A 26718-nucleotide genomic window follows, 5' to 3' on the forward strand; every position below is an offset into this window, starting at 1 on the left:
GTCCCTGGACTATCCTGCCATGGCACTGGGGTAAAAACTTAAAAACCTGATCACCACAGGCCAAGAATTGAGCCTCTGAGTGTCTTTATGGAGCTCTCATTAGCAGTTTAGGAGCTGAACGCTTTGTTTCTGGTTGCATGCTGAGACATTTCAATGTTCCCTGTACTGTTAGTCACCTGTATGAGAGTCCTTCTGTGCTGGAAATGGTCCCTTTCAGAGGTACCTTTTTATACAAACGAAATCAGGCTGGGAGCTTGAGTTATGGGTTGGATTCACTTCATTTACCCTCTAGCAGTCTACAAATCAAGTGTCTAATCTAAAGTCATTACTCTACAGTAAATGATGAGAGACTGGCACCTCTGGAGCATGATTTATCCCACCTGTCTGAAAGACCTGTCTTAAACCGGACAGATCCGAGTCCCCATTCCAAATGGGTAGGTATACATACATATGGTGTGTCTATACATCCTTTGCAGGCAGGCAGAAACATACTCTGTCATTGCTTCGTCTGAACTGAACCTGCTCTGAACCAGTTAACATACAGCCATGTCACTGGGCAGGGGGGCAGGCTGAGCCCAGCCTAATAAAAAATCCTTTTTATAGGGCTTTTAATTAAGGCTAATTGATGTATTTGTGGCAGACAGCCAGATACAGAGTTGGTGCACACCAATAGTCTCAGACTGTGGGCCAAGCAAGCTTACGTGTCCAAGCAGAAAATAATGATGAACTGCACTTATCTGCTGTATAGACAATGGATAAAAAGGTTTGTGAGACTATTGCCCCAGATGGCTGGTTCCACCTGCCTTGCATCAGGAGGCTGATTAACATAACATAATAAATTAACATAATTTATTTATCACAGCCTGGTCAAGCCCTTTTTGAATGCTTCTATCATTTGACTATTCAAAATCATTATATGCCTTCTTGTCCCACTGTGTAATAAAAGGTCAATTTTCTGTATGACTGAATGCACCCTCAGTAAGAATGATTTTATTTTGTTTGCCATTTGTCAGGTATCACAAAACTGATCTTTGCACAATATTCTTTATGTCAGTAAGAAAATTTGCTGCTTTTCTGCCTGAAATAATGTGGACTTCTTGTCTATTTTAGCTTCATTCAGCACTTTGCTTTAAGAATGTCTTTAATTTTGAAATGCGCTATAACATATAAAAAACAACAAAAAATGTAGAGAACATTTTATCTGTTTGTACCAAAAAAATAAGGAGAAAGTTATAAAAATTATTCCCAGATGTGGAAATCTACCTGGATCAAACTTTTCCTCCCTGTAGGCTCCATGGGAAAGCACTGCTCTGGTGGCACAGACACAGGTGAAGGACTGGGGCCATCCAGGAGAAATGACAGTGTCAACTTTTCTATTTCCTTCTTTAAATTCCCTGAAGGAAATCAGTGCAGGTCCAGAAGTGCCAAGAAAAATGCAAACTGCTGCTGTTTAGTGCTCACAGCTCTCACTGCAGCTCAGGACGGGAGAATCAGAGAGCCCAGGCTGCCATGGAGAGATGTCTTTCTCCAAAGAAATCCCACTTCTCAATGATCTTAAAGGTCTTTTCTGACCTAAACGATTCAATGATTCTCAAACCCTCTCTAACAAGTACATTAGCAGCAAGAATATAAAGCAATACAGATTCTATAGACCTGAAGATACGTGTTAACATAGGAGCTCCTGGTACAAAAAAACAACTGAAAAAAGCCTCTACATACAGCCTGTTAAAAACAACGATAACAAAACCTGTTAAAACTCTCTTCTGTAGGAAAATGGCATTTAAACACTTTTTTTAAAAAGCGGGTATCACTTTGATGCCACCTCACTTAGGAAAAAAATATTGATTTTAATAAACAATCATCTGTCCAATTCTGATATCCAAAAAGATAGGTTTCTGTTTTCTAAATGCTCAAAATCCAAGTAAAAAAGTGTCAATTCATTATAGTACACCCCTCTACTTCCTCACTCCCAAATTCCGTATTTAACCTTTGATTTTTTATTTTCCCTTCCAGTTCAGGACATCTTTTTTCCCCAAAAAGCCTCCAAGCTATTTCATGAGCACATCTGTTTTCTGATCCATGCAAACGATGACGTCTGTATAACAGTCTCAGTTACTTCCAGACCGACTGCTCACGGCTTGCAAATAGTACAACGTTATTTCTGCAGCTGCCAGTTCTCTATAATTTTCTGGGATCCAAAATACACTTTAATGTCCAATATGATCGTCAGATTCACCCTTCAGTTCACACCTGTGTAACAGGGTTGCTTTCCATGTGGTAAATGAAGACTGAATTTGAATCTAGCAATGAGCCCAAACTTCGGTGCCAGCAGCATCGAGTCCCTATAGTTGTGCTACTTCTCCAGAACAGGGAAAAGAAAATGGGCAAAGCTTAAGTTTGTCACTTCGAGAGTCAGCTCTGCTCTAACCCCTGTCCCCTGGCAAAGACAGAAAAATGGAAAAAAGGATTTACAAATACAAATTCAGAAGAACTGAATCTTCACTACAACAATTAATTTTTTTCAGTTATTATCCTGAAGTGCTGTTCTATCTCGTATATGTAATATTACACAAAAACACTATTAAAGGTACTCTAGTTCATTTGCTTTGGGAAGTGTTTACTTTTCTGTACATATTTTATTTCTATTGCAAAGTCCAGAAAGATAAAATCCACTTGTGTGCAGGTAAAATGCTTTGAACACACAAAGCACAAGGTAAGTAAGTGCTAAGAATGCTGTTACCAGCATGTGGCAGGAACATCTGTACAGGTATACAGCTCTTCAAGGAAAGGAAAGCATGCAGCCGAGAGCTCCTTCCACGCCGCAGGTAGCTGCTTGAGCACTGGCTTACGTGGAAGAGACACATTTGTGTCCTTACTGCACTTAATGACTATGTGGTTGCTTTCAGTCAAGCCTGAACTACAAGAATATGACTCATGCGTCTTTAACAGAAAAGGAATGCCCCAGCCGGCAGCACGCTTGATTGCATCATGCACAACCGGGAGGGGACGGGAAAGCTGAACCAGTGCCCCAGTAACAACTCCATGAAACAACATGTAATGCTCCGATCATGAAATTTTGGAGGCAAAATCCTTCAGAATTGTACAAGCCAAATTTTCAGAGCAATAGTCACCGGAGTCAATCCTGCAAACTGGGCCTCCGGCTGCACCCCCGGCACACAGAGCCTGGGATAGCCCACCTGCAGGCTGCATTTATCATGTCTGCAAGACACCCATCGCTCTACTGCCTCGTACAAGGTACAAGCTGGTTCCACTGAACTTGCAATGGACAATACTGGAATATCAGAGTCAAAGCAGCATTAGACCTGGAAACACCGTATTTTTTTCATGAACTTGGTATTTTACACTATTGATAGCTTTTAGCCACTACACATTGTAACCAGTCGAGTTGCACTTGAACCGTAATGGACATTCTGGGCTCAAATAATTCTCAAGGTCAGATTAATCCTGTTACATGTTCTCTCACTGTAAAGTGGCACAAAATTACGCCTGACTTGCAAGATAAACCTAAATAGAGATCCCTTCACATGCCATGCAGTTCTATCTAGAATTAATATCAGTTACAGAGAAAGAAAAGAAGTCCTTCACAAAGGCAAAGGAATGCCATTAAGGCTAAAGCTTTCTAACAAAGTCACCCCCATTACCCTGCTGGCTCGTTTGCAGAATCACATCACATCAGATTCATGCATTCAAGGAACTTTTTACCAAAATCTGGCCCCCAGACAGCCTGCGTGACTCAGCTGTTCACTGGGCATCTCTGGGCAGTTGCTGTGTGTCTGTCTTAACCAGGAATCCAAGTCAGGCAAGAACATTCAAATCTTCAAAGCTTGGCACTTAAATTGTACCCACAAGGTCTGTACATACTCCAGCAACCTGCAGCAACCCTGTAACTCCCTAACCCTATAACCCTCCGATTCTTTCAGAGTCCCAGGGTAGGATGTAGAGTACGACCTTGAAGGTCTTGCTCTTTCGCAAGTGCAGTTTGTCCTTGCAGACCAAAGCATGGTTGCAGAGTTACAGATTTGCACTTGTGTCAGAACAGCAGCTGCAAAATACAGCAGAGAACTATAATGAGCAGGCAGCCTAACCACCAGGCTTTGGGAAGAGTTGTCCCTTTTGGTAGCTTTTTGTTCTTCCTTTTTTTTGTCTATAATTTCCTAAAGAAAGGAACTGGAGAAGGGGCAGAAACCGGTCAGAAAGGAACAGCAAATGAGAAAGACTTTCATCTCCCAAAAAGCCTCTATGAACTGACACAAGAGAAGCAATGATTTCTTTGGCTTTCTTATGCACTTTTGGGGGTTTATGGGTTTGGATTTCACAGTAGAAGATATGTTCACCCTAAGATGCAGTTTCCTAATTGCCACTACTGCAAATGATGGTTGGTTTTGGTTTTGTTGTTTTTTTGTTTTGTTTTGGTTTGGTTTTTTTTTTTTTTTAGTTTTTCAGGAAGCAATTTAGTTTAGTTTAGTTTAGTTTCCTAATGTTAAGCAACGGATCTGGTATTGGTGTCTGGTAAGGATGCCCACTAATTATAAACATGTCTTTTACTTATCTGATTGATAGTGATGCCTTGTGGTACATATATGTTTTACTCCAGGCACTTTTGAAAACATGGGATCTTGATGCAAGAGGCCATTTAAGCGAGAAGGGGAAATCCTTCTCTGAAGGAGCCATTGCACACCACTCAGCTGGCCTCAAGCTGTACTGGTTAACAGCTCTGAAGCTGTGACGGCCATTTCTGCTGTGCATCATGTGTATCTGGATTCAAAACCCATGTAAATGGGGAGACAAAAAAACCCCACCACACTCAGGGGCAAACCCAGGCAGAGGCCAAAACCTCAGCTCCGAACAGGAGAGCAAACAGGATCCAGCACAAGACCCTGCCCTCCTGCAGCCCTGCGAAGCCAGCAGTGCCGCGTGGAGGGCGATGTTCCAGCCCAGGAGGTGGAGATGGGGCTCTGAGCATGGTTCAAGACTGGGAGATGCTGATGGGAGTCAACTAAGAGGAGGGTCAGAGCATCTGACAAAGACCTAAGGGACTTTTAGTACGTGTGATGACTGGTTGTGTGGGCACTGCAAGCCTGCTCTTGAAGCGTGCCCCCTCCATGCACTGAAACCTTCCACGAGTCCAAGGCAAGAGCAGTGGGCAGCACCCTAGGGAGGGCTTCATCTCCCCAACACACCCACCACTCTCCCACCCAAACATTACCATCCAGGTGCCTTGGACTAAAGTGAATTTCATCCTGACTGGTTATTTTCTCTCCTTCTCAAAAGCAGTTGCAGACTGATAAACGTCCTCAGAAAAGAGAGTGGAGGAGGATTAACTGCAGCCTTTTCACTTCAGGCTTTCAAACCTGCTCACATGGCTCCCAAGGAGCTGAACTACGATTGTTCTCTCCCTTGCTCAGACCTCATGCAAAGTCTTTCTGCCAGGAGCAATGGAGGGGGACAGCGGGAGAGCAACCTCAACCCTGCAAAAACGGGACATCCTAATGAAGATACTGACAGAACCGGACACCATCGCTGAGTGCTGCAAAGAGAATCTACATAATGTTACTCTAACAGTTCGGTAAAAATGGCATCAGTAAAAGGAGGCTTTCAAGAAAGACGTTACCCCCAAACACATAGGGAGTGCAGCTGAGAGAGTTTCTGTTAGTTTCATTTTGTTACATAAATCACCATTATTATTTCTTACTTACAATGTTAAAAGAGCAGGAGGATACTTGAAATAAAAGGCTGTGCATGCACAATACCCACACAAATAAATTCCAGTGATCCACCCCAGCACCGGACATGGTGCCCTTCCCTGGCCACTGAGCTGAGCCCTCCCTTTAGGAGGAGTAGGGGAATTCATCACCAAATATACAGTATATCGTAATGGGATGATACCAGGAAACAATACTAATTGGAGTCTGAACGTGTCCTCCACGTGGTCACGTTAATCTACTGTTTAACTTGGCAGAATAGACAGTGAGGAAATAAAAGCTCAATTCACCCAGCCTGAGATCAAAACTGTCATGGCAATATTGGCAGGTTAGACCCTGATTCTTTAAATAGTACATTGCCTTTGTTAAACAAAAGTCATTCTTTTATTACATAATAGAGATTATAAATAAATGTAAAGTGTGCATGCAGTCAACTGCATATTATACAAGCAATATCTATGTTAATAATTGTTTTCTTTGGCAGGCCAGAATCCAGCTGGACATGCAATATTTACATATCAAAATCCTTGGTGTGTTCAAGTCATATTGGATGCAAGTGAAAATATATATGTATATATATTTACCGTATACACACACACATATATATGTATAAAGGTATATATACACCTCTGCATATATACTGTATACATATATACACATAGGTATATGCTAAAAGTGGATTTCATCTTTTTCTGATTCAGGTGATGCAGGCCTTGAAACACTAAAAATATCCTGGCAGGGTATCTGGGGGGGCCGCTGGGGTGATAAATGAGACTTGGGGGAAGAGATCTGGGGTACGTTCTTTTCGGACAATATTTTTAAAATTTCTGCCACCTGCTTCTCAAGGGCAGCCATCCTACTGCTTAGCAGCTGGATATCTTCTTTGAGTTCGTGCTTGACTTCCTGCAGCGTGGTTTGTAAGGCCTGCTCAGGAATAGGGTAGAAAGGATGCCTAGCGTCAGCCTGAATGGGGCTGTGCTCCAGGGGGCTGCGAGTCTCACCAGCTTTATCCAAGCGAAGGTCACTTTTTGTTATTCCACTGTCACAGGAGTCTGTTTTCCTCAGTGGGTTTTTATTTACACCATTCTCTGAGTCATTGCACTTGGGGTCATCGGACAGTAACCCCATAGACTCAGCCTTCGTGACGTTGTTCCAGTCCTCCTTCTTCTCCTCGTGGGTCCCCATTGTGTTCTTCAGTCGAAGCCACCCTTTCCCGTTCCCATTTTTCATCCGCATGGGACTGTTTACTTTCAGACATTTTTGGTCTCCATTTCCATTTGGCTTGAGCTCCATCGCATCCCTGTTGTTCTGCTTCACGGCCTCACTGGTTTTCATGTAAGCCAGGGACGTCTGGATGGGGGTGATCTGAGACACCGTGACCACGCTGGTGCCTGTGATGGAGGCCCCGTTTTGCACACTCCGGCTTTCCACCTGAAGCTGGTTCCTTTCCGGGTCGATGTGGGTTGAGCCTTGATTACGCATTTCCTTTTGCTGTTTGAATTTCTGGAAGAGCTTCCGCACGGGGTGGTCCACAGGGATGCTCAGCGTCACCTCGTTCTTCTGGCGCAGGCGCTCCTCTTCTTCCTTCTTGACATCACTGATCTTCCGGAAGATGATCTATGGGGGATAAACCCACAACAGAGTTAATACCCAAAGGACATCGCATACGGCAAACGTTACTGGGAGATGGGGAAACAGTATTGAGAGAACAGCCATTTCTCCTTCCTTTCTATCTTAATTTCTTGTAGTGAATTCAAATGGAGCTGATCAAGACATAGCAACCTCAAATATATGCCGCTGCATACATACATGTATACACACACACTTTCTTGAAAGTATAGATTAAAAGTGGATTTCACCTTTATTTTTGATGCAGAAGATAGAGCCCTGAAGAACTAAAAATATCCCGACACCAAGAGAAGGAAAGAAACTGAATAAAGAGAAGAAATAATGTGAGCAAGAACCCAAATACTGTGATATCTACCTACCCATTACTAACACTCATACCTGCTCCATCACTATCTTTAGTACAGATCAAAAGGAAACAGTAATTCAGTGGAGACCACATAGCTGTAAGTTTAACTCAACGTGCACACCCTTCCAGAGACTGGAAAATCCAAATGTACTCAATACTTTTTAGCTTTGCTTACTGCTAGTTTTATAACAGTGGCTGGAGGGTGCAATTAGGTTCCCCATGTGCCATGTTGTGTAGCTTCACACAACAACACAAGCGTTTCCTGGAGAGTTTATATGTCTAATACGTGTGGGTGTACTGGGAGCACCATGGAGAAGTACTGTAACAGGGCTGTGTGATTATAAAACCCAGCAATATCCACAGTTTTGTGATGCCATGCCATTTAATGCTGCAGTTATTTCACCCTGCAGCATCTTTCAGGCCTCTATAGAAAAAGGAATCTGAGCCTCAAGCTGTGGAAGGATCCACAGAGTAAAAACCTTTCTGTTGATTTTATACATGTTACTCGTACGAAATCTTTTTTTTTTCTTTTTTTCCCTTAGGTTCATCCAGTTTTCTTGAATGTGGGACTGCGGCAGGATAGGGAAGCTCTGGTTCTCTGGATGACGATACTAAAGTGAAAAGCAGCATGTGATTAAATGCAAAGATGGACTGTGTAGGGATAGTGTTGGTAAGAAAAGTAAAAGAAAGCCCCTGCAATACACAAACAAAACTCTGTGACAGTCAGATGTAGGTTTTGAAGTATCTGTTTGAGTATCCATATTTCAGTATCTATTTACATTTTATAAAAAGGCTTCTCACGCCTGTCCATATTATTTGCAAACAACTAGTTGCTTTCAAGTCTCACATCATCAGAAGTCAGCAGAGGAGTGCCACGATGGCTACAGCTCCTTCCCTGCATGAATCTGGAATGAGCTGGACTTCAAAGCTTCATTAGAGAGCTTTCAAATGCAGTAAATATATCCTTGTGGGCTGCTGATGATAGATGCAGCTGCTTATAATAATTTGGAAAGTTAACATGTTTATTAGAAGTCCAGTTTTTAAAAAAAAAAAACAACAGAGAAACATGGCAGATACTTTCATCTGGCTCTTCTGACCTAGATGCAGCGACACATACACTCACTTGGAAGCTCCCCTTCCTTACCACCTACCCTCGTGGAGCAACTCTCTCTCGGACAAGCCACTGGGGACAGCAAATAAATGCAAGAGAAGTTGCCCTTGATTCAAAATTAAGTAATTACATTTGATTGAAGCCATGCTCTCTAAACAAAGATTGGGAAGGTGAGTTGTGTTGTTTTGTTTGTGCCTGCCTTTCCCCGGAGGGCAGCGTGGCACCTCTGGCAGATGACACAATGCTGAAAGCACCCAGCTGCAAGGATGTGTCCCCAAGATGTGTCTCAGAGACACAGAGGTATGTCTCTGCTGGTCTCCACATCTGGCTGGGATGCTCTGCCCTGTGCTGCCTGCAGCCTGGCAGGGGCTCGCAGCGCTCCCGTGTCCGGTGCAGCACTGAATGCGCGGTCCGGAGAGGCATGAGGTAACTTCTGTCCTGCCAGCTGCTTATAAAGACCAGAGCGACAACAACAAAGACCACAGCACCAGTTTTTGATCCCTCTCCAAACACTCGCCCATCACTGAAAACTACCCTCATCTCCCTTTTTCTCCCCAGTCTACTCTTGTTCTTTCATTTCTCCCTTTTCTCCTCTCAGTTCAAAACTTCTCCAGCCAGAGGTTATCTCTCTGCACAGAATATAATTACCCGTGACAGCTGCTGCTGCCTTCTGCAGAATAAAAGCCAAGACTTTGCTAATTTGACACTGCCTGTACCTTACACTCCTGAAGTGGGCCCTTCTGAAAGCCAGGAAATCACTTTGTTTTTCTCTGCTGGAGGCTTCGCCCCAGAACCCCTTGGCCAGACGTCACTTGGATGAGCCGAGCCCACAGGCGTGGGAGTCTGAGCCCAAGTGCTGCTGTGCCTCAGCATGGGGCAAACGCTTTGGGGGAAGCTGAATGTGTCCCTACTGCTGGGATGGGTGGCCGAGCTGATGAACGCCATCAGATTTGAAGTGTAAATCTGCTCCAGCCAAGTGAGACCAAGGACCCAGTAACCACTCACAGCCGTGGACTTTCTCCCCACTTTACACACATGCAGTGGAGAAGACACACTCCCAAAGCCCTGCTGTCACCTCCCCAGGAGATTTTCCTTCAGTCTTTTGTAGGACACTAGCAGGAGCCTGGCAGAGCTCTTCAATAAATCCTTTCCTCTTTCTCTGCTTGGGACAGAAAGTGCTATACCCTGGAACAATTATGGGCAGATCCTTTGCAGAAGCAAGCCTGCTGCACTCTGAATTAGTGCAGAAAATGCCCAGGGACTTGGAAATCCAGGTTAGCTGGGAGTCAAGAATTCAGGATTGATCTGTCTCGGTGGAGCCATATTTCCAAGGAAGCAGAGGTGGGCTGATGCATAGCCCTGCGCCCACCCTCTCCTCGGCTTTCTCATGAAACCTGGATGTGTTCACAGGTGTTGCTATTTTATTTTTCACTCTGAAATGCATAACCAAGCAGACCCTCATATCCCAGCTGACACTGTGTGATTATGACACTTTGGACACCAGGGTCTTGGACCTCGTTCACGCACTGAACTACCCTGTCACGACATGGAAACCATTTCATCACAGCATCACCCCATGGAGACTGTCCCCTCTTCAGGACATCCACCCTCAACCAAGGGAACACTACACCTAGCATGGCCGGGATCTAGTCTTAGTCAGGACTATTCAATATTGTTAGAATATGTACAAGTAAAAGAAAAGAAAGATCCTCTTATACAGACAAAGAACTGGGGAAAAAAATGAGATGTGAATTCTAGCAGTAATAGTTGTTTTGCATTACCAAATTTTTCCATATTAGGAATGTTTTCATGTGGTTGGATTTAATCCACTTCCACAGTGGTTCAACCTAAGCCAGATCAGGATTAAATGTGTTTACATGGAGACTTAATTCTATTAATGTCTAATAACTATTACTGGCTATTTTTCTCTATAAATAAGAACAGAAAAACACCTCATGCAATCTGACATTCCTCAGCAAATTGAGAGAGGCTTATTTTGAAATCTTAAATTGGATGAGCTATTTCAGTTGTCCCTGACCCTTTTCAGAGAGGTTACACGTAGGCCTGCCCAAACGTATGTCCCAGGAATAGACACAAACCCCCAAAGAAGTTAATCAGAAGAAAATGAATTAACAGTGTATGCAGCATATCTCAAGGAGTAAAGAGCCATATCCCTGTCTCACGGCAAGTGCTAAATTCATTAATGTGACAGAGATTCAGTGTAGGACTTCATTTCCTTTATGGATGGGATTGTGAAAGACTGCCCCATGTGATACAGATCCTGCCTCATGAGACCAGGTTCCTGTTTTTCTTGCTTTTAATGTATTTATTTTGGGAAGGAGGGGGAATGGAGGTGACATTAATTATTGAGGAGGCAAAGGTTAAGTAGAAGTCAACTGATGGCTAGCCCTGGGAACTGAAGTATTTGGGTTAACTACAAGGCAGGCACAGAGGAGACAACAGCAACTTGAGATTCTCCACTTGATCTTAACCCCAACCTCCTTTCACTTCCCTCGGTACCGAGAGGTAACTCACTGTGACTGAGAACTCAGCCCATCACCACTTCCAAAGAGGGACCTTACCAAAGGTACTGGCAACGGGTACATTACTGCTGGAGCAGCTCCTGTGAGGTGCCGGCTTGTATAACCAAACCCAAACCCAAGTGCAGACAAGGGCAGCAGCAATGAGAGGTCGGGGAGCCAGCTCAAGGCTGAGACACACACAAGTTCTCCCATCTACTGCCGAACTAATTAGTAAAACTCTGGCCTTTCCAGATGCTTTGAAATGCATCCCTTGTCTGCTGTCTTTTTTTGTACCAGTACTGCGAAGATCATCCCTCCATGACCTTGCCCCATTCACAAAGACCCCTTAGTAAGTGACTCCAAGGAAGGTATGTGAATGGAGTAAAGAACTGGTAAAAGTCTTGAAGAATTACAGTAAGTTCATAAAAGTGGCAAATATTTGACCAGAGATCATCCTGTCCCATTTCTAGAACATCCCATGCTGTTGTTAGTGGCGTTCACTACGCGCCTGCCCCTCACCACAGAAATTCACAGAAACATATAACGGTATAGCAAAAGGGCACAGCGTTGTCATGGTGATGAATACAGCGGGTGTGCACCAAGTGAGAGAGAAGGAAAGCTGCACAAGCCCATCAACGTAAAGATTTTCACAGTGACTAATAAACTCTGGGTGCCCAAGCTGAGGCATCCTACAAACGTGGCTGATGGGCAAGTGATGCTGGAATCCTGCAGCAAGGGGAGACCCTGTCCTAGCAGAACTAGCTTGACTCGGCTCACCAGGTGTTTATGCAGTGCCAAAAACTGGAACAGAAAGCAAACACAACATTTCGGCCCCCACAGATACATACAGCCATGTAGAGCAGAAGGAGGAGCCCTGCCGTGTGGCTGAATTGGGGCCACAATCAGTAACCGACAGGTCACATTCATTAATGCATAGGTTAGGCTGATGTGGGTGTTGGTCATCTCTCAAAAATTGGTTCCAGAGGTAACTATCTTGTCTGTATTAATGTCTTGTAGAAGCCCCATCTTCCTTGCATTTGGATACTCACAACCTAATGTATTTGTCCAGATCCCTGTATTTTTGTTCCCATTTAATACAGGAACATCCCAGAAGACACCTTAATTCAATATTGTGGCCCTGAAGACAACTATCCACTGTTCCCCTCCCCAGCAGCACTGAAAATTAGATCAGTGACGTGATCCAGGTTAATAAATTTGAAGAAATAAATAGGTCTCTTTTTAACGTGGACCATGCCAGTGACCCATCTGACAGCACAGACCCACAGTTGTACTGGAACACACTGCAGATGGAGCAAGTGGGATGAGTGGATGGAGCAAGTGGGAACTTTCCAAGCCGGCTGCAGTGATGGAGGCAGCAATGGAGCTGGCTGAGGCCCGCAGAGCCGCTCCTTTACCAGCTTTCAAATCCCACCAGAGGGATTTGATCTGGTCCACATCCTACGGGAATGTCTAATTCTCATAAAAAGGGTCGATGTCCTCACAAGGTGTGTTGGTCTTGGCATCCTTTTATATAGGTCCTGTTTTGGAAATAGGAGAGCTGTCTTCCATTGCCTCCTTGGCGAGCCCTTCACACAAGCTTAGCTGAAGCTGACAAATGGATTTTGAAGTTTTTGATGATATGACCAATATCAGACAAATACTGCAATCACATATACCTCATTTTCTTAGGAAACAATGCTAAAAAAACCCCAACAAATACAACCGAAAATAATAAGGAAAGCTTAATTCATGCCTAGGCTGCACAACATTTTGTACTTTTGTAAAGATGTTTGCAAAAAATACTATTAATTTTCATATCTTGGACTGCATTGTAGAAAAGTAATTGCCATTTTTCTCATGCTAATGAGGGAGGCGAATTTGTGTCAGATCCAGGATTTAGACACAGGATACCCTAACCCATGCGGTGCTCAGGCGAGTGTGCTATTTTCCTGCTTCTGAGAACAAACTACAAAATACACCCAATTTCCAGAGCACAGACACTCAGAACAGGGTTCACCTATATGAAGCCTGTGTCTGCAAATGAACTCATCCTCCAGGAGCCCTGCACAGTCGAGGTAGAGAAAAAGACACTTGGACGGTGTGAGTCATTTCACCTGCAGCTAGATGTCAAAACAGGTCAGACAAGCTGTACCCTGAAACGCCTGCTTGTCTCCTGTGTCTATACAGGGAGCTTTGTGCATGTTGCTTAGATGTAGACATCCTCCACGTGATGGTGGGTAGGAAGTATCCAAACCCCTGCCTCTAGCAGTGCAAATGTCAGGCTTTGGTGCAGATCATGTAAAAAGCCTTCTTGTAAAGCTTTTCTCTGTGTATGTGTGTGTGTACTATACCCTTCATCTGATGCTATTTTTATTCCGCCCAGCATGCTGGGGTATTGCCAGTTCCCGGCTGGGATGCATTCCCCACCCAACCTCAGAGACCAGCCAGTCCTTCCAGATAAACACTATTATTTTAAAAGCTGCAGAGGGAGGACAAGCGACAAGTGCACAGAAGACCGTGCCAGACTGGCGGGTCCAAGTAAGAGCTTCGGAAAAAACAGATATTTAGCCTGCATAGAGCAATCAGATGAACCAATAATAGGGAAGGCAAAGCCCCCCTGTTCATACCATGCTCCCCAGGAAAACCCTCCAGCAACTGCTGGGGAACTGAGCTGATCTCCTCGCAGCTCCTAGGAAACTGAAGCCCACCTGGGATGGTCTGACAGAGGAGCCACAGTCCACCCCTATTTGTCCTTCATCTGAAAGTCCAGGCTGCGAGCCTCACAGCAAGCCAGAGAAACCTGAACAGTCGGTTTTAATGCAAACCTTCCTTTGGGGTGGAAGCAAGAAGCTGCTGCCATGCACTGTGGATGGACTCACTGTGTCTGGACAGGTTCCCTGCCTTGAAAACCTGTTTCATTGCAGCTTTACTGCCCTTCCAAAACAGAGAGGGCAATGGCAGCACCACCTACAAGATGCAATTCCAGCTCTTAACTGGGAGAGTTTGGAGTAATGCCTCCTCCTAGGTCAGGGCATGGCAAAGAGGTACGAGCAGACAGCTAGGATAGGAAGACCAAGCCAGCAAGACCAGCAAACACCAGCAAAGGGCCAGCAAGGAGCACTGGCTCCGACACAGCTTCCATTAACACCTTTTCAGTATGGCTTGTGCATGAGAGCAGCCTCCGACCGCGCTGTCCTGCGCTGGCAGGAGTCTCTGCAACCAAGAAGCATGGGCAGAAACCCTCTACTGAATATGACAGTGACAAGAAACCTGGCAGAAATGGAAGGGAGCTGAAGCCACAAAAAGCAAGAGCCAACAGAGACTGAAGGCAGGGCACCTCCTTCCAAATGCAAACTGCATTTAGGCTGCTTCACCTAATTTACTCCTGTAAATCTCCATGTCCTCTTAGCTCACTTTATTAATCTGCACTCTGAGGATGCAGAATAGATGGCCTGAAATGATGGCTTTATTGTTCTTCTGCTCTGTACGCTCCTCAGATAGCTTTACTTTGATGTGAAATTCAGCCTCACAAACAAATTGCTCTAACAACTGTTTTAATTGCTCTCCAGTAAATTCTCCTTAATCCTCCTGTCCCAGGAACTGTTTTCTGTTAAACCATTGCTCCATCTGCGTGTGGGAGAGGAATCACTGTCCTTGGCTGTGCAGTGAAAATGACTGACTGCTGAGCAATTAGTTAATCTCCAGGATAGGAATGTTTGACTAAACAGTCTTTCATGCTGGATTTTGGAGGAAAAGAAGATTTTTGTAGGTTAGTCTGCTGGCTGCTTGAAAGAAACAGTAAATAATAGCCTTTCTGCAAATTTCCATTGATCCTGACTTCACAGATATGGTAGTATGCAAAAGCAAAAGCTTGCTACTAAGCACATTTTAATTTTGCTTTGGAGAAACTGTATTCCTGTAGTTTCCTCCTAAGCGATTATAGAATTGATTTGTAAGAGATGCGAAGATTTCCAATCCAAGTAACAAAGTGATGTCACTTCAAGGAAAGGAGAATTATTTCCATGATGTTGAAAAAGCCCTTTTAAGGGAAATTTAATGTCATTTTATGTGCAAGAAAGGGGTTAAACCTTTCATCATGACATAATAAAGATCTGTGTCCTCCAAGTTGCTCATCTAAAGAAAAAGCAGGGCATGTAGGGAGGGAGAGACCCTTCAAAAGAACCAACAACAGCCAGTAACTGATTTCCCAGAGCCCAGAACTTCCATCACCTCGTTACTGCTTGCTCTGTGTTTTAGAAATTGGTTACTGTAGGTCAAATTTTAATCCGGTTCCATTTTGTGTTTGCAATCAATTTGCATGGCACCCGACTACTCTTGCAGAGAGACATCTGTGCCTGCTGACAGTCAATTACGCTGATCTGCATTTGTGAACATGCATGCATATTAAGAGTAGAGTGGTTGAGACTTTGCCCCATCTACTTCATACTTGGTATGGATCTGAAGTCATCCTGTTTTACTTTAAAACATGTCTGGATTGAAGAAGAAAGAGAAGAGATGGAGGCAGAGATCCAGGTCACATTTATCACATCCCCAGAGCATCATAGCCCAACACATACAGCACCAGGCTGGGATTCAGGAGGATGGATTATTCTGCTGGCCTGACCTTTGGCCAGCTGGGAGGTCCTGTGCAAATCATACTGTCTCTTCATGTCTCCATCTCTCCCAGTGTAAGAGAGGATAATAACACTGCCCTCACTTCTGCAATTAATTGGAAATCCCTCTCTCATTGCTAACTATTTACAACCAAGAGACTAGAATCCATGGCTGACAGCAGAGAGAGGCCACTGTTTTGGCCTATTACCAAAACTGAGACAGTTCATTAAAAAAACAGCCATAAAAACCACACATACATGTTCTCAGGATTTCAACTCAATATTAAGGGCCTGAGGCACTGAGACATCTAGGGCAGTGCACAACGGGTGTACAATGCTACATGAAGTCCCTTCCTGATGCCCTGATACATCAGTCAAACCTTGATTAAGGGTAGCGTTGACACCTACTTTGCAAGGAAGGATCAGGAAAATTGCTCAGCTTGAGTGATGGGCACTGATTCTTCAAAATGGTGTGATTACATGTTTAACTAAGCATATGCTGAGCTAAGGAGTCAGATTGCCAAAAGAAATGCCAAAGCCTCTTACTCTGTTTGCATAATTGCACGCACTTACACCAACCACAAGAGCATTTTTTGAGAGCAGCTCAGCCTCCTGAATCGGGAGCTCTTTTGTTCTTCCAGTCGCCCTGACCTGAGCACCTCCTGCCCATATATTCAGCTCTTACAGACGCCTCCTTCTCTTTGTAGCCCAGGGGAAAACAACGCACGGATTTTATGCTGCTGCAGGCTTAGCTGTTATAGCTGATGCCTGCTGGGCTCTGTGTTTCTGCTTGGAAAGGGATGCTGAAGAAGGGCACTGTGCACCTTTGGCAATGGGGAGCTTTGCCGTGGTTTTTAAAAAAGAACCTGGAATTGAAACCAATCACTTCTTTGTTTCCTGCTTTGCCCTCACTATTTTCTGTTTGCTTTGCTTTAACCAAACAGCAGATGCCTCAGCATGTTGCAGAACAGCCAGATTCAGACCTATTTCTCCAACTCTATCAAAGACAGCAAAAACACACCTTCCACATACAAAATTATTTAAAACAATAAACCAGAAAGGCAACTTCATTTATGAATTTATGGTATTTTTCAACCAGGGTCTATTGCTCGTTGGCCTATTTTAGTGTCAGTCCAGTGCAGAGAGGAGTATTGATCTGTGTGGCCTCAGAAGAGACTGAACTGTGACCGAAGAGACACAGTCCCTCCTATGGGGCTCCTGTCACAACTGCGGGCAATGAAACCCAGCTTTAGCCTCCTAATTCCTTTTCAGGACCCTAAATTCTACACTGAACTCAATACAAAGACTAAATTGGACTAGGGAGCTGAAATACTTTGTTGAATCAGGGCGTAATTTGTTTCCTGTACACAACACAGAGATGGTTAAACATGGGGAGATTGAGCAGAGAGCAATTTTGGGATAACTGTAGCAGTGTAACTATTACTGAGTAGTGTCTCATGGGGACCCTTGTTCCCTCTCACTAGTGAGGTTTACCCACTTTGGGATTTAAACTCATGCCTTCCTTTACATCATAACAACTCTATCATGTAAACAAGTCTAGCGTGGGTCGGTCATTTGGTGGGTAAGCAAACTAAACAGCTCCTCCTGCTCTCTGCCTCCCTCTACCAATCTGTCCTTCTTGCAGATGTACTCCTGATGGAGAGCAGCACGTACTCATCTCTCTTTCTTCTTCCCCTTCCCCTTCCCCCCTTCCCCTTCTCTTCCTTACTGAAGCAGTTATTAGAGGGACCAAAGGGCCGGGGAGATATTTCTCCTACTTCTTTGCCTGACACTAAGGCAGAGAGAAGAGGAGATTTCTAACACTCTTGCTGGACTTTCTTTCCTTCCATCTTGCAGATGTTTCTAGCTCTGTATAGCACAGAGCTCCTGTAAGAAGGGAAGCTGAGGTACTTCTACAGACCATGGGAAAGAGAAGCCCTGCAGAAGGCTAAAAACCCAAGCTCAACAGACCCAAGATCTTTCACTGGATGTGGAAGAGAATCCCAGCAAAGATGGCCTCCACCCACCACAACGAAACCATGCCATGATGTTTATAACTACACATTGATGTAAATAGCCGGTGACACATACCATCAAGTGGTGCACTAAGACCATGTTACCACCACCAATCCTGCCAGCACATCACCATTAGCTACCCTAGGGCTCAAGAGTTGAAGGGAGCTTCCCATTGCCTTCCAGCCCAGCTGTGGGGTGGTGTGCTCACTGCGAGACAGTGCCCCTTCAACAGGACAGTTTCCAACTAGATCAGGCAGGCTTGGTACTTGCAAACTTGTATCGGCCATTGGATCAATATCTGCTATTGGCACTGGCCTAATGAAATGTCAGTAAGCAGCAGTGTCAATTGATTCAGGCTTTACTGTGGTGCAGATGAGTTATGGTCTGTGCATTTTATTACAGATGATTAAAAAAAGAAACTCCCCAAAGAAAGCAGCCTTTGCTTTGCCCAGTGCAGTATCTCCTAAGAGTGATACGCTTCTGAGCATAAATAGGGGAAGACAGTTCAAAGCCTCCAGATGACGGCAGTGTGGTTTGAGCTTGGGGGAAAACTGCAGAAATGGTGCTTTCTGGTCAAAGACTTTTCAAGCTGCTCTTCAGCCTGATTTAACTTGAACAGAAAATCAATCATCAATAATAATATGCAGTACTAATCTACCACTCTTCTTTCCCTGTATTGGAGAAAGTAGGATTCATGTCGCTGCCTCTTTTGCCAGATGCCAAAACCAGGGCACAGAGAGGTCATGCATCACTTGCCCAGGGTCACTGAGCTGTTTAATGGATGAGCGAGGCGGATGGAACCAAGGTTTCCAGCCTAGAGCCCCCATAGGAGAAAAAGCCATAATGCAAAAAGATTAAATAAAGATATTTATTAAAGTAAAAAAAAAATTATTAATATAATAACACACTTTTTTCACTACTATCCAGTCTGGGAAATATAGTTCTGGATTTGAAATAGTTGGAAGGACTCAACTGTAATTTCAGTTAATTGCTGAAATTAAATCCAGTCCAGGACAACTTTACTGCTGTTCGGGTTTGTGTTGGAAGAGGGGTGGGGAGGTGGGCAGCACTATCTCTGTTTATTTAGTGAAAATTTTCAGAAGGTCTTGCTTTTATTCAAATGAAAAATGTCAAAATCTTCACATTTGGCTACTGGCCAGCCCTACTTCTGACAGACCCAGTATTCCTGCATAGCGTTAGCACAAAGCCACAGAGAACATGGGCCCAGAGGATTTGCAGAATTCATGTTTTGTTCTCTGTGTTTTTGCCTCTTATGGGTTTCTGCCTGAAGACCGAATGGTCTCAATAAATGCCTAACAGAGACTCTGCATTTACAAAGTAATACATCAGCAAAAGAATTGCAAATTGTTCCCAAAATGAACTATTCTCTCCTCTCTACTTTAAGTGGAAATTTAAATTAATTGGAATCATTATGCGTTTTTTTTTATTAAATATTACTGTACCAAACTATAAAGTGCCTGAAATTTAATCTGAAGTCTTCAGACCTGAAAAAGTGTTTTGCAACTGAAAGCTTGTTGATTTTTTTCCAGCTATATACACTGGTCTAACAAAAGATAACACCCCTTGCTATCAGCCTTGATTCTGACATTGAGGACATTCTACCTGGCTTTCAGAAACTTTAGTTTTATACGGAATGTGCTACCAGCTACTGTTTGTTCACTTCATCATTTTCAAGGTTTTGTTAATTTATTGAAAAGCTTTTATAATGGGAGCTTCAATTAAAACAATGCACTTCCAGTGCCCTGCGATGCAGAACACCATTAGTTTTGTTTGGAAGTGATGAGTCAGAAATGAAGAAATAATTTTAAAGGGCAGAACATAGGAACAACAGACCCAAACGAAAGGGACAATGGACAGCCTCTGTACCTCAAAGAGCCAAGGCATCAAACCTCGTTGTATCCTTCCATGTACAGAACAGAGAGGTAAAACATGCTGCTCTGTCACTGTCAGACATTCCTCCCCTGAACCAGGTCTAATAGTGGAGACGAGTTTGGTGGCAAGGGCCACTGACTCCAGACTCAAGCTAATTAAAAAACATGGCAGTATTCCTGAGTGGAGCAGATTTAGGCTGGTGGCTATGCAGTCATTTATTTGTTTCCTATTTGCTTCTAGATCCCCATCAAGGACTTGATCTTTTAAATGCTCGTGGGGTTGAAAGTGAGGGCATGTCTATGTCACACCACAGAGAACGGCACAAGGACTCCTCTTGTAGCACAGTAGTGTTCCCCCGCAGAAAGGCAGGATTAATTAGGCTCAGTTCAGAACTGCTCTAATCTGTCTCTTCTGCTTTCAAGCCCAAAGCTCACACTGCACCATGGTTCTGCTTTCAGCCAGCCAGCCATGCCAAAATCACCTCGGAGTTACTTATTTTCCTTCTTGACCCATAAATACAGCCTACTGCCATATCAGAGAAGACTGAATCTGTCTGGATCAAATTCAGGGAAGTGCTGCCAGTGCTCACTCCCTTTCTATAGATCTTTTGGATGAAACCCAAGCTCAAATGACCGCTGGATGTATCCCCATGCCTACCTTCCCCATGGGATGCTCTGCAAACGAAGCCACAGGGATGCTGCAAGGGAGAATGAGCTGGGGCAATTCAGCAACTCACATCTCTGCTTCTCAGCTCAGAGACACCAGCACAAAATCCACTGGCAGTGTGACCTGGCAATTCTTTTAAACTTAAATCAAGACTCAGAAAAGACGAACACCTCTGGCAGATCACTGACTGACTGAAAGACGGGGTCAGCCCACTGTGTAATAGATGCGAAATAACTCAGTTAAACCATTGGGAAATCCCAATTTAACAGGAAAAAAGACCAAAAGGTTATTTAAACTTTTAATATCTACTTCATTTAACTATAGAAAGCTCTGTGAAATAACCATAACAAGTATCCCTGGGATTCTTCAAGTGAAACTTCTCACCCAGCAAGAGCTAAAATTTTCCCAGTTGAGAGCTCTCGGTTGGCAGTGTGTGAGTAAGGAGTGCTGGTTGTTGAAACGTACTGTAATTGCCTTTAATATAATCACAGCCAGTGCTTCAGTGGGGAGGAACCCCTTGAGGAGAAAAAAAGACCCAAGACATAAGCATGCAAACATGTATCCAGTCAGGAAGAAATATACTATGAAGAGCATGTGCTACTTTGACCTAAGCATCTCCCTTTAGCCAAAAGGGGTTTGTTGTAGAGCTGCCACTGAGGGTGCCTTAGCTCAAGAGACTGAAGGAATTAAGAGTTTTTCAGAGGCATCTGTAATTGTCAACAGAGCAGGGGCCTTCTATTTATGGCATAACCAACGGAAAAATTTTTAGAGAGCAAAGACCCCATTTCAGTGATGTTGCTCATGTTTCCTTGTACTCGAATCTGCACCAGCGAAGAGCTCTTCCTTTCTGGGGCAGAAAGTCACGGAAAATCCCCCCACAGCCAGGAGGAGAGCTATCCACCAACTAGTGAGCTTCCTATGACAGCATGGGAATACTGCATCAGCCATGTGAAACTTCACCATAAAGAGAAGTGTGCTGTTCCCTGAAGGTTACTTGTGCAGAAATGAAGTTGCTAATGATAGTTGTATCAGGCAAAACCAGTGGGTTGCCTACGTGACAAACACCCAGGGACGACGAAGTGCTCTGCCTGTCCCCAAAGGGACCATTAGATGTTTTTTCTAACCTCAGAAGATGTGACTGAGGAACTTGGCAAGTGGTGACTCTGCAGAGCTGTGTGTTTATTTCTGAAGGGTATCAGCAAGAGGAAGAGACAGCACAAAAGAGTTAACGAGTGGGGTTATGGGGACAGGATAAACAGATGGTGTGGTGAAGAGCCATTTCCTTCCCATTTACATGCTGACTGCATTAAATCAATCCCTGGGCTTTCATGGCAATAAGCTAAGGCTCTGCTGGGGAGGATTTTAATGATCTGGCTATATCCTAGTTGTGGGTATCATTCTATTGTATCCTGGCATTTACTCTGTTCTCGGGCAAAAGGTCCTTCCATTTTTTTTCATGTGATTCTTGGTGATCTTCCCTAATACCTGTATCACAGCCATCACCTCTTTTCTAGATGTGTATCTCTGTAAAGCTCATCAGCACTGTTTTATGTTCCTATCCATGTATTTAGGCACTGACACAGGACGCTCCATAGGGGCTGAGCCTGCTGTTTTTGCAGCCTTAGCTTATCTCATTGCTCCAGACCCAAACAAATTAGTTTGTAATCCTCAGTATTGTATACTTTGGCAAATCTGGCTTTAAAAGTGATCAGAAATGACCTCCTCATATAAAATTGGAGTCAGTCCAGTTGATTTGTCCCCTCTTCCTGTCTGGGGCTAGTAAGAAAACCCTGTACCTGCATAAATAACAGGTCTTTGTAATCAATAACATTGATGATTCTGTATTTCCCCATTTGTGACTATGCTGCACCCTGTTTACACACTGTTTGTATCCTTTCTACCACTCCCTGTGCACACACAATTAACAAAACACCAGCTGGTACAGGATAAACACTGCTGCAACGATGCAGAGAGACACCAGACAGAAGAAGTACACATCTCTACCTCTGGCTCTGTTACTTTTCATCTCAGTGCTGCGTTTGCTTCCCAGAGGTCCTTTTGACCTCTGAGACTTTGGCTAAAGCATCCTCCCTGTTTTACTCTGGTTTGATTTTTTTTCTGGTGTCTGAAAAATCTAGTTAACCCTAAGCCTCCCACATGAGACAGCAGTTCTTCAGCCACCTTCTCCCAGGAAGGCCTTGTCCAGGCACTTCTAGGAGGCTGACTCTTCTCAGCGGGGTCTGACACCCACCTTGGATGCTAGGGGATGCCTACAGATGTGCAACTGTGCCAGATGTTCCACCTATGGGGCAGGGCTGATCCATGGAGCAAGAGCATCTGCCCACAAGAAGGCTAGCAAGGTTAAAGAAGGCTGTTGGGAATTTTGCAAGGTCAATCTCTTGTCCCAGCAGAGTCTTTATCTACCCTATTAGCAGCTATCTGACACACTGGACTGAATTTGAGCACAACTTGTCTGGGAGGAAGTTCTTCATGGGACACATTACTGATGGACCACAGGGCAAACAGTGACTTGGTTCAAACTTTCTGACAAATGCTTTAAGTTATGGCTGATGGTTCATGCGGATCAGTCAGGCATCTGTTTGGTATATTAATGCACGGCTGTGTTGAGCTTGTAAATTATTATTCATGTACTTTTGTAGAACACCTTGAGGTTATTGGCTAAGTCCTTTAACAAATGGCAACAGGGACAATTAATAACACATGAAAAACATGCATGATTCAGTTCATCCATTTACACTTTTACTGTAGCTTTCTTCAGCGGGAGGGCTAATACAGCCTGGGAGAAGGATGGGGTCATTCATAATTGAGTTGCTCTGAACTACCAACAACTGTTCCATTTAAAAATGGATTTGCCTTAGACACATGATGGAGGTGGAAACTCATTACAATGTCAGGCAGTCAAGGAAGGCAGAATTGGTGAAAACAGTGAGGCTAGACACAGAAATTAAGTGCTGAGATGCCAGGATTCTCTGATAAGGTCAGGGACATAGAAAAGGAAAACTGGACGTCTGTGCACTGAGCGGTGAGCGATGGGCAGGAATGGAAGAGCAAAGCTAATCTTAATAAAAATGCTACATTTCAGCTGACTGGTAGGAATATCCTGCTTAGAAATGGCTATTCTTTGCTGCTGTCATCTACTGGTTGCTTAGGTCCCCATTTTCACATTTTTAAGGGAGCGCAAAGTGTTTTAGACTCTCAGAAAAAGCCAAAGCCTGTTCCTGCACTAACAGGAGCGCTGTCCGTAATGAAAAACAGAGGAAAATGGACTGTTTCCAAAAGGGATATGTACTCACAGAGCACAGAGAGGTAAGTCCCCCTGCTCTGGAGGTACAGTGACTGATGAAAATATTTAGATAGGAAGCACTATACAAAATCTTTTTGGCAGCTGGGACAGCTTTGTGGAGTACTAATAAAATAATCTAAAATTCACCTAAAAGTCTGAAGGGAGCTCCCAAAGTTCAAAAGATCACTGACAGTTTAATTAAAGGAGTTAAGAGAATCAGAGACTTTTATAACTGCTTACACTATGTTCCTTTTTTTAACAGTAACTTACATCTGAAAACTATATTATGATTTTGTTTTCTTTAGGAAGGGAAACAAATTAAGACCAAGGGCTGTGAAAACTGAGAAGGAAAAATATGAGGAAAAAACATGGATTAATAATATATATTCCTTCCTAAACACACGGCAGATTTTTGCCTTTCAGCAAGTTGCTCAAAAGTGCAATAATAGGGGACTCAACTTATTTCAGGTGCTTCCCAGAATCCCCCTGTCCCTCCCAACAGCTATGTGCACCTCTGGCATATATGTAAATCAGCTACTCTCATAATTGCTCCTCCAGACTTCTTTTGCATGGGACCTAAACTGAAGCAGCTTGCTAATCACACCAACTGGCTGACAATTAAAAAAGGCACAGTCAATCAGCCATCATTAAGTTGGAAGTGACAGGCTGGGTTTTATTTTTAACTAAAACTAGTGGGATTCATGCAAACTTCCCCACAAAGTTTCACTTGCACTTTGTGTACAATTTAATACTTTCCTACATGCACTGTTTCTTTGCTGGAGAAGGCAGCCCAAAAATAGCATTCAAAGTAAGGTAAATCTAGGATTTGCACAGCTGCAATGATTATCACATGCTGAACCAGCACGGTTGGGTATTATTGCATCTGTGAAGTGTGTGCTGCAAAACAATAGATGGATTTATACTTGCACAGAAAAGAGACCTTATGCAGGGAGTTTTATTTAGCATTTTACAGGCTTACAGTATGTAACTGGTGAGGAGTCTTTCTGTGCAAGTCAAGGCAAAAACCTGTTCGGAGAGGGGGAGGCAAGAATAAAACCAGTGCTCTCTCTAGTGCAAAACAGCTGTGAAATTGTTATCGATCATTTCTAGAGTGGACAAAACACACCCCATTTTGGGCAGGGTCAGAAAACTCCCACTTGGGTGAACGCTAAAGCTCTGTCTGCTCCTTGTGAAGCCTATGGGAATCATAGAATCATACAATCATACAATCATAGAATCGTTAAGGTTGGAAAACACCCTTAAGATCATCAAGTCCAACCGTTAACCTAACACTGCCAAGTCCACCACTAAACCATGTCCATAAACACCAATTTATATGGTACCAATCAATTTATATGATCCCAATGAACAGGCAGAAGTTCTCTTTCCACAGCCATGGTTTTGGGTGCATTGCAACTGGCATTCCCAGCCTTGCAGAAGTAAGGTTTGGGGAGTGAGAAGTCTTGTGTAGAAACTCATTTTTATACCTGCAAGTCATGCTGTGCTGTGTTACTAAACCGTCTGGTGTATTGCTCCAGGAAGCAACGACAGAAGCAACGAGAGCACTTGGAATTAATCATCTCAGTTTTGTAACATCTCCCCCTTTTTTGCGGTTGGAAAAGTTGTAGACCTACATGGTAATTAGGCTCAGCAGGCCATGCAAGAAGAAATCCATTGCTCTGAGCTAATTGTTTGGGGGGGTGGGGAGAGATAACACAACAGACCTCTTTCCCCACTTTCGGTGCAAATCCTACCTGCTAGGATGCTGGTGGCCTTAGCATTAGGCACAGTTGTACGTAACGAAGATGGCCCACAAGCAGGGAACCACCTGCAGCAGTGGCAGCTGCTGGGTGCACTGAGGGCATCACAAAATAAATTGGCTACTCTCAGTGGTAACAAAAATGAATTTGTAACACTCCCATGGCTTATTAGGCACCAGCGGAGTCACACAAAGCTATGGGGAGATCGGCTTTGTGAGGATGCCTGCCCGAAAGAGAGCCTGCCACAGAGCTAAGCCTGGCAAAGTAACAGACCACGAGGGAAGCTCCGGGACAGGGACAGTGATCCGCTTGGGTCTGCTGCTGGCTGAGCTGCCGGTGCTTGTGTTCATTGCAACATCAAAACACAGAGGGGGCTGATGATAAAAACCTTCTTAACTGGCAATCAAAAATGAAATGGCAATGTTGCTTCTCATTGCACCATGCACGTTCCCTCCCCTTCCCTAGCAGTAGGAAGAGACTAAAAGCATCAATTTTAATTGATGAGAGGAGGTAAACACAAAGTATTTATTTCTTTAATATTTACAAGATTAAAAATAGTAAACCTTTGATTTATTTTTTTATCATCATTCAAGTCCTGTGCAAGCAACACTGCCCTGAATCGATACCAGCAGACAGCTTGCAGAAGCCTTTCTGAGTCAGCTAAGGAGAGTCTCTTAATTGTGACAGCTTTCTAAACAGAAAATGGTATTAATTCACAAAAAGCACAATAGCAAATCATCATCAATCTGGATCTTCACTCTAACATAGCCAGTTTACACTTTTGTTTTCCTATGGATGCTGCCCATCCCTGACATTTCCTGTTTAATTATCTGTCCACACACAAATATATCACTCAGTTTGCATTGCCTGCCTAGAAGAAGAGATGCTCCTACCTTTCATTGGAGTAAATCAGCAGAGTGCCTTTTATAACAGCTGCTGAGCCCCTACCTGCAGAAAGCAGCACATCTGCACACATTTTTTTCTGCAGCCATACCATACTGCTCAAAGATCCTTGAAAGAAAAGTATGCTAAATTGCCTTGCGTTTCTCAACAAAGAACAACAGTAAAATAATAGCCTGACAAACAAGATCAAATGTCCTTTTGATTTAGATTTAGACAAAGAAGCTACATGTCC

General features: G+C 43.7%; 1 protein-coding gene across 1 annotated transcript in view; it reads right to left on the reverse strand.

Moving 5' to 3' along the window:
- Positions 1–6392: 6392 nt before the first annotated feature.
- Positions 6393–26718, reverse strand: part of KCNH5 (potassium voltage-gated channel subfamily H member 5) — a gene marked incomplete at its 3' end in the record, with an annotated part of 160392 nt that continues 140066 nt past the window's right edge. Inside the window, exon 11 of the mRNA XM_082317131.1 lies at positions 6393–7340. Coding sequence (XP_082173257.1) covers positions 6393–7340 — 948 coding nt within the window. The remainder of the gene's footprint in view (positions 7341–26718) is intronic.

The sequence above is a fragment of the Platalea leucorodia genome (assembly GCF_965183815.1).
Source record: "Platalea leucorodia genome assembly, chromosome: 7".
Classification (NCBI taxonomy): domain Eukaryota; kingdom Metazoa; phylum Chordata; class Aves; order Pelecaniformes; family Threskiornithidae; genus Platalea; species Platalea leucorodia.